At 38.2% G+C, this 15,005-nt stretch overlaps 1 protein-coding gene across 2 annotated transcripts in view; it reads right to left on the bottom strand.

The window, feature by feature from the left end:
* Positions 1-15,005, bottom strand: part of TAB2 (TGF-beta activated kinase 1/MAP3K7 binding protein 2) — an 85,823-nt gene that overhangs the window by 26,431 nt on the left and 44,387 nt on the right. For both annotated transcript variants that reach the window (XM_018053329.1, XM_018053328.1), the window contains exon 3: positions 1,454-2,954. In XM_018053329.1, the coding sequence (XP_017908818.1) occupies positions 1,454-2,954 (1,501 nt within the window). The remainder of the gene's footprint in view (positions 1-1,453; positions 2,955-15,005) is intronic.

The raw sequence follows: 15,005 nt of genomic DNA, 5'->3' as shown, positions 1-15,005 counted from the left end.
ATTAATAAAATCGTTAGAAAAAAATACTCTCCATTTAAAGATTAGCAACTATCCAAACATAGGAAATCTACTTTGATGGAGAGAGAAGAAGAAAGGACTTTGGGGTAAGAGTAGGAATTAAGTATCAGTGGAAAAACATGATGTCATATTAAAAATCACTTACTGCCAAAACTAAACAGAAATGGCTTCAGGTTAGTCACAGATATATGGAACATAAAGTTTCGGCACAATTTCTAGAAAATTACAATAACCCACAGGGCTTTAAAACCCATGTGCACACATGAACATGTATGTTCACAGGCAGCTAGGCTTCACCATTCAGAAGCTCTAATTGAGCAAGTCTGGGGCTGAACCTGGGCAATTTTATGTTTTGAAAGCTTCAAAGGTGATTAAGAATTTGAAAGCACCACAGCCCAGCGTGGGTTGAGAATCACTAGAATATAATTGTTTAAAACAAACCAAACCAGTCAAAACAAACCAAACCTCCTCTATGAAACTCCGCAGTAAAATCATTAGTTTTAGAAATTTTAAAAAGGACAAGTGGTACTACTAGTAGTAGGAGGCTATTTACTGCATGGGGGTGACTGTGTAGTATTTTCCAACCTATAATACTGAGAACAGTTTAGCAGGGGTATAGATTATGATAAATCCTTACTCTAAAGGACTTTGGCTAATTTACAAAACCTTTGTCAATACTGAAGAAACAAACACTTAGCTTCTTTTTTATCTGACTGAATTTAATAGCTTCCTATTGAAGATTAAATAACTTAAGAGGTCAGATATAAATGATCTCTAATTGAATTAATATGGATATAATTTAGTATTATGCCAATATTAACTAGTCTATTTCTGAAAAGCATAACCAAGTGAGATAGATTTGAAATTCTTATTCACAATTCCAAACAAAAAGATTGCATTAACTGATGTTTAAGGGAGACTGAAAAGAAGGAAAAGAGAAATCTGAATCCTGTTATTGATACTTTTGAGTTATTCAAGAATGCATAGCAATTTAGACTTTGATACAAAATAAGGCAAAACCATATTAGAACAATGAAGAACAGAGGATTCTTTTGGCCAAAGACGGCAGAGTTTGCTATACTAGTTCACTAATCTCTTATTAAAATACATGTTTTTAGGAATTTTTATTTGCAGAAAATTTAAAGGGAAAGTCAGCATCACTACAGGTGAAAACAAACTTTTATGAGCAACCAAATCAAGAGGTGATTATTCAGAACATCTGATAAGGCTATCATTCAAGCTTCAAGTTACAACATAATAAAACTGATATATTTAAAATGTATATGAATACTCTCAAAAGTTCTTAAGATAGTATTATTTTGGACAACATTTACAACATAAAATAATGATACCGATACCCACTTCTGCAGTGAAGTCAAATGTACACCAATTAAACCCAGAATGGAAAATGATCCCATTGCAGTATTTTTATTACCTTGTGTGTAGGCAGCATCATCAGATCCCATACTCAACTTCCGTGCTTCACTTATTCTATCCACATGTGCTAAAGCGGGGTCCGTGAGGTGCTGAATATTCTCTGTTTCTACATAATGATCAGGATGGTTTAAAAGGTTTGTAAGTTCAAAGGTAGGGGACACTACCCCTGGTGAAACTGCAGGGGGTTTGTTGGGAGAAACTGTAATTTTAAAAGTATATTTTGTATTGGGTTGAGTGACCACTACCCGAGGAGAAGTTGCAGAGTTATTGCCTATTGCTCGACTTTTGGGAGGGTGGTGATGAATAAAGGCAGGACCCATGCTCACTTGCCCGGACATATTCCTGGAGGCAGCGGATGCTCCAGAGTTGGTGGATATGAAGAGAGTGGGCTGATTTCGTATGACCTGCTCATCTCCTGTGGCAGCATTTGCTGATATATAGACCTTAGGTTGACTACGGGACATCACCTCATCAGTATTTGGGGGACTGGCAGCTATGTAAACAGTGGGCTGGTTTCTGTTTAAGGTCTGGCTGTTGACCGAAGAGGAACTGCTGGAGGTTCGAGGTCCAGAAGAACGCAATTTCGAAGAATTGTTTCTTTGTGGGGGTTCAAGTTTGATTTCAATCTGGTTTTTTCGAGGTCCTGTTGAAATATTCTGAATGTTATATTGGCTATGGGCAGAAGACTGTGAGCTACCAGACGAATGAATTGTGGGTGGTTGTGGAGTCGTAGGTGAACTGATGGGCATATAGACATGAGAGGTCTGGTGGCCTTGCTGATTCGGCTGCTGGGCTGAGGTATGTGGCAGGGGATTGGATGCAGGATATGTAGTCCAGGGACCAGGTTGTGAAGGTTGATAAACTTGTTGAGGGTTCATGGGATTAAACTGAGATACCCAGCCAGAATGCTGTTGTGTCTGTCGAGTTGTACCACTAGGAGTTGTAATGTAGGGCCTAATATAGATAGAATTTCCCTGTGGACTGTTAAGTACAGGTGGAGGTACACCATGTATGTGCAAAGAAGTAGGAGTATTACGACCAGTCTGGATATTTGGGGCTAACGTTACCATAATGGGATTAAATCTTGGAGTTTGTGGAGAAAGGTTAGATGTTCCTTTGCTGCCTAAGTGAAATCCAAGGTGTGGTGCTGAATTAGAAGCACCGGATGCACTGGACATTCCAAAAACATTAAAGCCTTGAGGAACTTGAGCTGGTGCTGTCTGTGGCTCCTGCTGAAACAGTTCATTACTGGACTGACCACCTTGAAGTTGTCCGTCACTAATGCTGTGCGTTAGAGTCCTGCTTCCATTCATTCTATTTCCCTCTCTTCCATGGTGGTAAACATTCTGTGACTGCAAGTCTAAGTTGAGAGAAGTCATGTGATTGCGTAGACCAGAAATTCCAGAATCATCCGAAAAATTCAAGTCTCCTTCACCATAAAGATACCTTGTACTCTCCTGAGAGAGAACTGCACAGCAGGCATCCAGGTTATTATTATTCTATAAGACAAAATAAAAACAGCTTGTATTAACCAGAAGCCAACACATATACTCTCATTGCTATTAAAATATTACAAGATTAATCAGAGATAAGTTAGTACAATTATAACAGATACATTTGAGCCTTTTTTCTTGAGAAACTAATATTAATGCAAACAACTGAATTAAAAATCCTCATTACTGGGATGTCCCTGGTGGTCCAGGGGTTAAGACTTCATCTTTCAGTGCAGGGGGTGTGGGTTCAGTCCCTGGTCAGGGAGCTAAGACCCCACATGTGACTTGGCCAAAAAACCAGAACACAAAACAGAAACAATATTTTAACAAATTTAATAAAGATTAAAAAAATCCTCATTACTAAAGTAATGGTAAGTTCTCTAACAAACAATAATTATAATAGGAGTTATTTTATAGTAGAAATAAAGAAAGGGGACAACAGAGGATAAGATGGGTTGGATGGCATTGCTGATGCAATGGGCACGAGTTTGAGAAAGCTCCAGGAGATGGTGAAGGACAGGGAAGCCTAGCGTGCTGCAGTCCATGGGATTGCAAAGAGTTGACATGACTGAGCAACTGAAATGAACTGAACTGACTGATTTACAGAACAGATTCATGCAAATATAGTAACACTGCAACTTATTTAAAAATGCAGTTTGAATGTCGAACAAAATATAAATACTCAATGTAAACATATTAGTTAGTTCAGTCGCTCAGTCATGTCCCACTCTTTGCGATCCCATGGGCTATAGCACACCAGGCTTTCCTGTCCATCACCAACTCCTGGAGCTTGCTCAAACACATGTCCATCAAGTTGGTGATGCCATCCAACCATTTCATCCTCTGTCGTCCCCTTCTCCTCCTGCCTCCAATCTTTCCCAGCAACAGGGTCTTTTCTAATGAGTCAGCTGGCCAAAGCATTGGAGCTTGCTATATAATTAATACTTTGCATGTTCATGTGTTATGTATCATTCTTTCAAACCAACGACCTTTTAAAAACTATTTTTTGTGGTATTTAAGTTAAAAAGTTCTAAAATTCGTAACAAAGGTGTCACAGTTCCTTACGTGCTTCCTCTTTAGTGTTAAAAATAAACAAACCACATATGTATATGTATGTAATATAAGTTCAAGTTAGCCCCCAGAATCTGAGGGGCTGAGTTCACATCTTTGCCTTTAGACAGCATCAATAATTCTACTCCAGAGAAATGAAAAAAATAAAAAACAAACCAAAAAATGACTGGATTGTTTCTTAAGAAGAGACTGACTAACCACTACTCACAAATTATCCATAAAAATATTTGCTGAACACCCACAATGTGTGCAATATTCTGTTCGGGACTGTGGAGGACTCAAATGATGTATAAACCCAGACTTTTCCTTAGAAGAGCTTGCAACTCAATTAGGGAAACAAAACATGGATTTGTGAAAAGGTAACATTTTAAAAGCATGAACATGTGCCAAATAATATGTGGTACTGAAGTTCAACAGAGAGTTAATATTGTAGGCTACTGTAAAAAGGACTGTGTCCATGAAGGAGGTACAATCTCATTGATTTCCTTAGTAAATGGAGGACCTGAATAGGAAAAAAAGCATTCCTGCTGAAGGGAATGGCATGAGTAAATACAGACATAAATGTGACAGTAAGTAAAAGTATGTTCTAAACAAAGTAATTGGAATAGATCTGGCTGGAGTTTAAGGTTTCTATTGGAAATTCTGTGGAACAAACTGTTAGAAAATCAGATTGGGATTAAATAATTCATGGTTTTGAAAAATGAGTCACACTATGGAGTTTGGACTTTAATATAGGAAATGGGAAGAGCCAATCAACATATGCTAACAGAGAAGTGAAGACACAAAGGGTCTCTGGGGAAGATAAAGAACTTCACTGATACTGAAAGAAGACAGGGGAAACTTTTTGACAAGAAGATCAGTTAGAAGACATGAAATAATGACTGACTGTGAAAACAAATTATGAAAGACTACAAACAGTCTTTTCCTGATAAGCTCAGTTGGAAAAGAATCTGCCTGTAATGCAGGAGACCCCGGTTTGATTCCTGGGTAAGGAAGATTCCCTTGGAGAAGGGAAAGGCTACTCACTCTAGTATTCTGGCCTGGAGGATTCCATGAACTGTAGAGTCCATGGGGTCACAAAGAGTTGGACACGACTGAGTGACTTTCACTTTCACTTCACAAACAGTCAACACAATTTGCTATAAGGGAGAAAGAGAATTCAAGAAGAACTGGAAGACTAAGAGCCTGACAGAAAGGGGAATTTTAGAGATAAAAAGGATGAATAGTCAGGTTAAAATGTCTATAGGTGATTTGATATGAGATAAAATCTTAGTAGAGAAAATGGTACTAAAAGGCATCTCCAAGTCTTGTTAAGAAATGGCAGTTCACAACTTGAACAGGTGACACAAAAGAAAAGATTAGTGAGCAAGGTTGGACTTTTTTCCCTCTTAAACCAACAGTTCAAATCTTTCATACCATACAAATCCTTTTATCCTACATATAGCTCTGAATTAATACACACTAGTTTTTCAAAGAAAATTTAAAAATTCATCACAATCTTTATCAACTGATTACTCTTTTTCATATTAAGACCTTATCTTTTTGCCAAACCTAACTGGTGCTTTTGCTTCAAACTAAGTTTATTGCTATTCCTAGTAAATTCTTCTCCCTTCTAAGTCACGAAAGACCTCATCTTCTCATCTCCTTTTTGCTAACATTCCCAAATTAAAATGCATATTCCCTACTAAATCCAATCCCACACATCCTTTTCAAAAGCTGACATCCATATTTACAAATGTTTTAATTTCCGTGAGATCTCAAAAATCCCTAATTCTTTATAATCTCTCATTAGTATTAATATATCCTAGTCCCAGCTATGCCATAACTCACAGGTCCTTAGGTTGTTTTTACTCTCTACAGACATTACTTCTTATTAGCAAAACCATGAAAGAGTTCACAGGGACTTTTATAAGGCTACAATAGGATAAAAGGAAATATACTTTTTAAACATTTTGTTTCAGAAAAGTTTAAACACATATAAAAGCACAGTAAATATCACAAGTCAAGTAAAGTGAAGCGAAAGTTGCTCAATTGTGTCTGACTCTGTGTGACCCCATGGACTATAAAGTCCATGAAATTCTCCAGGCCAGAACACTGGAATGGCTAGCCTTTCCCTTCTCCAGGGGATCTTCCCAACCCAGGGGTCAGACTCAGGTTTCCTGCATTGCAGGCAGATTCTTTACCAACTGAACCACAAGGGAAGCCCAAGAATACTGGAGTGGGTAGCCTATCCCTTCTTTAGTGGATCTTCCCAACCCAGGAATCAAACTGGGGTCTCCTGCATTGCAGGTGTATTCTTTACCAACTGAGTTATCAGGGAAGTCCAAATATCACAAACTCTCCTATATTCATTATTAATCTTTATATGGCAAATCTTTCTTCACCAATTATCTGTTCCAGCTGCTCCTATTAAGCTAGATCAAGCCTGACATTATTTTGTTTCCATCTGTAAATACATCAATATGTATCTTAAAATATAACTGCAAATGGCATTATCATATCCTAAAATAATCAGTACTTAATATCACATAATATGCAAATAGTATTAAAGTCCCCTGTCTCGTAATATCACATAATATCCAAATAAGTGTTAAAGTCCCTTGTCTTGCAGGTATTGTTTTAGTTAGTTTAAATCAGGATCTGAGCAAAGTTCACATAATTTGGTTGATATGCTTCTTAGATATCTTATAATAATAATTAACCCTCTCCTCTTTCTATAATTTTCTAAGCCATTTGTTTTTTGAAAAATGGGTCATTTGTCCAGCAGAATTTCCCATCTGGATTGGCTGACTGCACCCTTGTGGTATGACTATTTCCTATATTTCACTGTAAACTATTTCACTACAGGTGTGTGCAGGTTCATGCACACAAGTTTTTGGCAAGTCCCTTTGTAGGCTTTGTTTCTTACTGTATCACACAGGAGACACAATGATATATCTGCCTGTCTCTTTTTGACCTTAAGGCTGATTGGTAGGTTCTGATGTCACAGCTTGATCCAGCTAATGACTTTTAGCAGTCAGGGATCGTCACTGTTGAGAAACTTTATTAGGGGATGCAAAAGGGTAGCATTCCAATTAAAAGATTCCTTCTTCATGTATTGAGCTGCAATTCTCCCTCAAAGAATTTGATCTTTTCAACTATTACTTTTTGCACAGAACAAGCAGGATAAATAAATTCTTTCTCTTTACTGGTTTTTAGAATAATGAATTGGTGCCCTAGCAACTTCCAAAGGTGACACATTTTCAGTATCATGATAAATTCCTGTATCTTTAACATTCTGATATGTGTCAATGCTTGTCGTTTATGGTCATTATATCCTATCTTTAGGCTAGTGGGAATGATTCCACATTGGCTCCAGTGTACACAGGACGTGAGCCCAGTCATCTCTTTCATAGCTTCCTTGCTTTCTAATATGACAAGAAGTTCACAATCACCTTGTACAGCTCTTATCCTAGAAACAGGATCAGCTATTTCTCAAAGAAGCCCTGGTTACTTTAGTGGGAAATGGTACAGGACTCCCATTTAAGTGTATCAAAAGAGGTGGGGTGAGTTTTTAAAAGATTCAAAGTCACTGGTTTTTTGTACATACACAAATCTGCATTCTCTTCAAAATTACAGAAGGGTCTGAATTGTTATTTCCAGTTCATTTTTCGTTTCCCCCCAAGCTTCTTGCATAGACAGTATCAAAGTATACACTATAATCATCCTTCTCATACTTTGATTCATTCACTCTTTCAACCAATATTTACTGAGCATCCCATTAGGCAAGTAGAAAGGAATATAACTGCTGTCTTAAGGATCTCATGGTCCAGTGGAGGAAATTACTGTGTACATAAATAAATATAATGCACAATGGTAGGTGTTGTAATAGGAATATGGATAAGGTTTATGGGTGGAGGTCATCTGAGAAGACTTCAATTAAGGCTATAGTACTTAACTACTACGGCTTACAAGTAATAATGCATTATTTTGAAAAGAAAAGCAATTTTAAACTTACAGATTTAACTGTCATATTAAGAGAATAAAAAAATAATGAAAATTTCAGTTAAAAAACTGAAATCTGTACACTATTCTAAGTTATGATTTAGTTACCAAACATGAATGCTAAAGATATGAATTACACCTGCTGAAAACACAGCTATCTTAGAGAATCTACAGCACAAAGAAATGATGTGAGTAGTTCCAAAAAGAGGGAGCTGAGCAGTAAACAAAGTCAGAAGAGAACAAAAATGATACTGATACTTCAGTTCTCCTAAGAAATAAGATGTTTAAGAACATGTATACAAAGTGGCAGTGTGACATGATCCTTTAACTACTGATTTTTAATATTCTGTATATTATTATTTTTTTAATCTAGAAAAGTTCTGACGGAGAAGGCGATGGCACCCCACTCCAGTGCTCTTGCCTGGAAAATCCCATGGACGGAGGAGCCTGGTAGGCTGCAGTCCATAGGATTGTGAAGAGTCGGACACAACTAAGTGACTTCACTTTCACTTTCACGCATTGGAGAAGGAAATGGCAACCCACTCCAGTGTTCTTGCCTGGAGAATCCCAGGGACGAGGGAGCCTGGTGGGCTGCCGTCTATGGGGTCGCACAGAGTCAGACACAACTGATGCGACTTAGCAGCAGCAGCAGCAGCAGAAAAGTTCTGAACCAGTATATTATAGGGAGGATAATATACTTGTCTTCAGAGAAAAGACCAAGAAGCCTACCCAACTGAGAAAGGAAGCTGCTGTTCAGTCACTCAGTCGTGTCTGACTCTTTGTGACCCCATGGACTGCAGTACACCAGGTTTCCCTGTCCTTCACCATCTCCCGGAGCTTGTTCGAACTCATCTCCATCGAGTCCAGTGATGCCATCCAACTATCTCGTCCTCGTCTCCTCCTGACTTCAATCATTCCCAGTATCAGGGTCTTTTCCAGTGATTCAGTTCTTTGCATCAGGTGGCCAAAGTATTGGAGCTTCAGCTTCAGCATCAGTCCTTCCGATGAATATTCAGGGTTGATTTCCTTTAGGATGGACTGGTTGGATCTCCTTACAGTCCAAGGGACTCTCAACAGTCTCTTCCAACACCACAGTTCAAAAGCATCAATTCTTCAGCGCTCAGCCTTCACTATGGTTCAACTCTCACATCCATACATGACTACTGGAAAAATCATAGCTGTGATTATATGGATCTTTGTTGGTAAAGTAGTATCTCTGCTTTTTAATATACTGTCTAGGTTTGTCATAGCTTTTCTTCCAAGGAGCAAGCGTCTTCAGTGATGTCTGACTCTTTGTTACACCATAGACTGCAGACCACCAAGCTTCTCTGTCCATGAAGTTCTCCAGGCAAAAATACTGGAGTGGGTTGCCATTTCCTCCTCCAGGGGATCTTCCCAACACAGGGATCGAACCCAGGTCTCTTAGGTCTCCTTCACTGGCAGGCAGGTTCTTTACCACTAGCACCACCTTGGAAGCTCGAGTAAGGGAGAGCAGCTCCCCAAAGAAAAGCTGTCACTAAATAAGAGCTATTTACACTACGTTTGAAGTGAAGTGAAGTGAAGTCACTCAGTCGTGTCCGACTCTTTGCGACGCCATGGGCTACAAGTAGCCTACTAGGCTCCTCTGTCCATGGGATTTTCCAGGCAATAGTACTGGAGTGGGTTGCCACTTCCTTCTCCAGGGGATTTTCCCGACCCAGGGATTGAACCCGGGTCTCCTGCATTGTAGACAGATGCTTAACCGTCTGAGCCACCAGGGAAGTCACACTACGTTTAGAGGTAGTTTATTTGCTGTGACAGTTTAAAAGTAACTTTCTAAATTTGGGAAGATTCACACCCTATTTGTATCCCTAGAGGAGTCTTCCCCATCCTTCACTTGTCACATTTTTGTTAAATCAGCTAGAAGACATATTGCTTGAATGCCCAGAAAGATTATCAACTCAATTTAAAAGAGCTGGGTATTGGGAAGCATGTCATACAACATTGTGTTTTCATAAAACCAGATTAATAAATTGAAGTTGACACTACTGAAAGCCCAAAAGAAATTCTAGATTATTCATTTTCTGTTTTCTTGGTAGTTAAAAACCTGTTTACTTATTTTATCTTTTTAAAAAATAGGTAATTTATTTACAAAGACCAAAGTAACACTAAAAGATACACATTGAGATGTCTCCTCTCATCTGGCCTGTTCCTTCTTGCCCACCATGGATAACCCATCTTTTATTTCATTTTTAATCCTTCCAGTATTTCCTCATGCAAACAGGGGCAAATATATATACATATGTATATTTATTTATAGATGTATTTATATACATCTATATATACTCTACATTTTATTTAACTTAATACACCCTGAAGATTATACTTTAAGAGCTTCTCTCTCCTCCCTCCCTCCACATTCTGGACAGTTCTCTCAGTAGCAAATCTTACACAATTTTATTGAAGAATATCGTATTTTTCTATTTTTCAATGATTCAGTGAACATTCTCAGTATAGTCTTATCAGAGAACGTGATTTAAAAAATTAGGAAGAGATATCCGAGTTATATAGCTCTGTGTATTCTTGCCACCTCTTCTTAATATCTTCTGTTAGGTCCACACCATTTCTGTCCTTTATTGTGCCCAGCTTTGCATGAAATGTTCCCTTGGTATCTTGAATTTTTTTTGACCAGATCTCTAGTCTTCCCCAATCCATTGTTTTCCTCGATTTCTTTGCACTGATCATTGAAGAAGGCTATCTTATCTCTCCTTGCTATTCTTTGGAACTCTGCATTCAGATGCTTGTATCTTTCCCTTTCTCTGTTGCCTTTTGCTTCTCTTTTTTTCATAGCTATTTTTAAGGCCTCCTCAGACAACCATTTGCCTTTTTGCACTTCTTTTTCTTTGGGATGGTCTTGATCACTGCCTCCTGTACACTGTCACGAACCTCCATCCATAGTTCTTCAGGCACTCTGTCTATCAGATCTAATCCCTTGAATCTATTTGTCACTTCCACTGTATAATCATAAGGGATTTGATTTAGGTCATACCTGAATGGTCTAGTGGTTTTCCCTACTTTCTTCAATTTAAGTCTGAATTTGGCAATAAGAAGTTCCTGATCTGAGCCACAGTCAGCTCCCAGTCTTATTTTTGCTGACTGTATAGAGCTTCTCCATCTTCGGCTGAAAAGAATATAATCAATCTGATTTCGGTATTGACCATCTGGTGATGTCCATATGTAGAGTCTTCTTTTGTGTTGTTGGAAGAGGGTGTTTGCTACGACCAGTGCGTTCTCTTGGCAAAACTCTATTAGCCTTTGCCCTGCTTCAATCTGTACTCCGAGGCCAAATTTGCCTGTTATTCCAGGTATTTCTTGACTTACTACTTTTTGCATTCCAGTCCCCTTAATAAAAAGGACATCTTTTTTGGGTGTTAGTTCAAGAAGGTGTTGTAGGTCTTCATAGAACCGTTTAACTTCAGCTTCGTCAGCATTATTGGTTGGGGCTTAGACTTGGATTACTGTGATATTGAATGGTTTGCCTTGGAAACGAACAGAGATCATTCTGTCCTTTTTGAGAATGCATCCAAGTACTGCATTTCAGACTCTTTTGTTGACTATGATGGCTACTCCATTTCTTCTAAGATCCCGGATTCTTGCCCACACTAGTAGATGGAATGGTCATCTGAGTTAAATCCATCCATTCCTGTCCATTTTAGTTTGCTGATTCCTAAAATGTTGATGTTTACTCTTGCCATCTCCTGCCTGACCACTTCCAATTTGCCTTGATTCATGGACCTAACATTCCAGGTTCTTACTTCTCTTTAAAGCACCAGACTTCACTTCCATTGCCAGTCACATCCACAACTGGATGTTGTTTTTGCTTTGGCTCCGTCTCTTCATTCTTTTTGGAGTTATTTCTCCACTGATCTCCAGTAGCATGTTGGGCACTACTGACCTGGGAAGTTCATCTCTGAACTCCTATATTTGTCCTATATTTTTGCCTTTTCATACTATTCATGAAATAGTTCTCAAGGCAGAAACTTGTATGCAGGTCAGGAAGCAACAGTTAGAACTGGACATGGAACAACAGACTGGTTCCAAATAGGAAAAGGAGTACGTCAAGGCTGTATATTGTCACCCTTCTTATTTAACTTATATATGCAGAGTACATCATAAGAAACGCTGGGCTGGATGAAGCACAAGCTGGAATAAAGATTGCTGGGAGAAATATCAATAACCTCAGATATGCAGATGACACCAGCCTTATGGCAGAAAGCAAAGAAGAATCAAAGAGCCTCTTGATGAAAGTGAAAGAGGAGAGTGAAAAAGTTGGCTTAAAACTCAACATTCAGAAAACTAAGATCATGGCATCAGGTTCCATCACTTCACGGCAAATAGGTGGGGAAACAGTGGTTGACTTTATTTTGGGGGGTTCCAAAATCACTGCATGAAATTAAAAGACGCTTGCTCCTTGGAAGAAAAGTTATGACCAACCTAGACAGCATATTAAAAAGCAGAGACATTACTTTGCCAACAAAGGTCTATCTAGTCAAAGCTGTGGTTTTTCCAGTAGACATGTATGGATGTGCAAGTTGGACCATGAAGAAAGCTGAGCACCAAAGAACTGATGCTTTTGAACTGTGGTTTCGGAGAAGGCTCTTGAGAGTCCCTTGGACTGCAAGGAGATCCAACCAGTCCATCCTAAAGGAGATCAATCCTGAATATTCATTGGAAGGACTGATGCTGAAGCTGAAACTCCAATACTTTGGCCACCTGATCTGAAGAACAGACTCATTTGAGAGGACCCCGATGCTGGGAAATATTGAAGTCAGGAGGAGAAGGGGATGACAGAGGATGAGATGCTTGGATGGCATCACCGACTCAATGGACAAGAGTTTGAGTAAACTCTGGGAGTTGGTGATGGACAGGGAGGCCTGGTGTGCTGCAGACCATGGGGATGCAAAGAGTTGAACATGACCGAGCGACTGAACTGAACTGAACCTGAGTTGTAGAAGATACCGTCCCCTCACTGTTGCTGCTCCTTTTCAGACTTTCTTTAGTTTTTGACTCCATTTTTATTACCCTTCCTTCCTCTTTCATTTTCATTACACATCTGATATCAACAAATATGGACTACTGATTCACTCACCAAATATTCATTATGGGCCTTCCACTATTATTACTGTTATTCATATTGGTTGCTAACATTACTTAAGCACTCATTATGAATCAGTTATCCTACTAGCTGCTTTCCTGCCTTATCACATTTAATTCTGTTAAGTTTTTTTTTAAGTTTCCATTGTACACTTGAGGAAAATGAGGGTCAGAGAAGTTAATTCAATTGCTGCTATTAACTGTCAAATATTGAATTCAAGTCTCTTTTACTCACAAAACATATGCTACTTGTTATTATTAAATTTTTAAAATTACTTCCCCTTAGCTTTACCTGAGGTATGATGGATAAATAAAAACTGTATATATTTAGGCTGGACAACATGATTCTTTTTAAAGGTTACAGTGGGAGGATTTAATATACTTATATGTTGTGAAATGATTACCACAATCAACACATCTACTATTCTACACAGCCAATTTTTTCTTTCTTCCTTTTTTATTTTTGCAGTAAGAATACTCAAGATCGTTCAAATATACAATAGAGTACTATTAACTCAAAACATATGCTTTTAAATAATGTACCACAGAAAGAGCCAGACATATTTGGAGAATTCCAACTAGCTGAGGATGATTATGGGAAAGGGTATGAGGGAGGAAGGACTAGGCAAGAGGTCATGCTGCAGAAGGCGGCAGGATTTTAGATCACAGATCTAGTATGCCCTCATCAAGATTTATCAGCTTTACTCTGAAGGGTATGGGTAACAACCATGGGGCTTTTAAGCAGGTAAATATGCAATAAAATCTGAATTTAAAAGGACATTTCTAGCAGAAGTGAGAAGGACAGATTGGAAAGACCAAAACTGGGTTAGACTAAAGGTGGTAGGCTAATTAAGTGTACAGAGAACAGGTGACAGAGTGTGAACAAAATGGAGTTACTTGATACCAAATACAGATATTGAGCCTTTTCAAGTTTCATATAATTTAAAACTTTAAAAATCATTCAACATGAGTAAATATGTCTGAGCCCCAATCACCTTTTTTTATCTCCATTTGAACAAGCTGAAAAACTGTTCTTGACAGAAAGATTTCCACTTTAATCAAATGAGAAAGTATACTATCACAAAATATTTAGAATTATGTATTTCTAAAATTGTATGTACTAAGAAAAATCTAAAAACATATTAGAGAGTGATATTAAGTAGAAAACTTACAGAGTAAATTAAAAAATATAAAAATAAACTTTTTTCTTTAGAATTGGGACTTCAGGCATTGTCTAGTCAAATCCTTCCATTTTATAGATAAGAAAACTAAAGGACAAAAGAAGGCATATTACTTGTAAAATATGCTTAGGGCGCCATTTAGGATTAGATCCCAAGTTTCCTGATTCCTTATTTAATGATTTTCTCATTTTCTTTCTTTTTTTTAATTTTTATTTTATTTTATTTTTTTAAATTTTACTTTACAATACTGTATTGGTTTTGCCATCCATCAACATGAATCTGCCATGGGTGTACACGTGTTCCCAATCCTGAACCCCCCTCCCACCTCCCTCCCCATACCATCCCTCTGGGTCATCCCAGTGCACCAGCCCCAAGCATCCTGTATCCTGCATCAAACCTAGACTGGCGATTCATTTCTTATATGATATTATACATGTTTCAATGCCATTCTCCCAAATCATCCCACCCCTATGAAATGGAAGACCTGGAATTTTTAAAAGTTCTCCTGGCAAAATTGGGTAAGGGAGGAGTCAAGCAAGCTCATCGTAAATGTGGACCATTTATTAATGCTTTATATAAGATCTCACTTAATCCTCACATCTACTTTACAAAGCAGGTATTATCCATATGACAGATGGGAAACAGAGAGCCTAGAACTTGCTAAAGGCTAAATGACTATCAGACATCA

Source organism: Capra hircus, chromosome 9, assembly GCF_001704415.2.
Source record: "Capra hircus breed San Clemente chromosome 9, ASM170441v1, whole genome shotgun sequence".
In the NCBI taxonomy this organism is placed as follows: Eukaryota; Metazoa; Chordata; class Mammalia; order Artiodactyla; family Bovidae; genus Capra; species Capra hircus.
The sequence above is the reverse complement of the archived record's forward strand: the minus strand, read 5'-3'. Positions and strand labels throughout refer to the sequence as shown.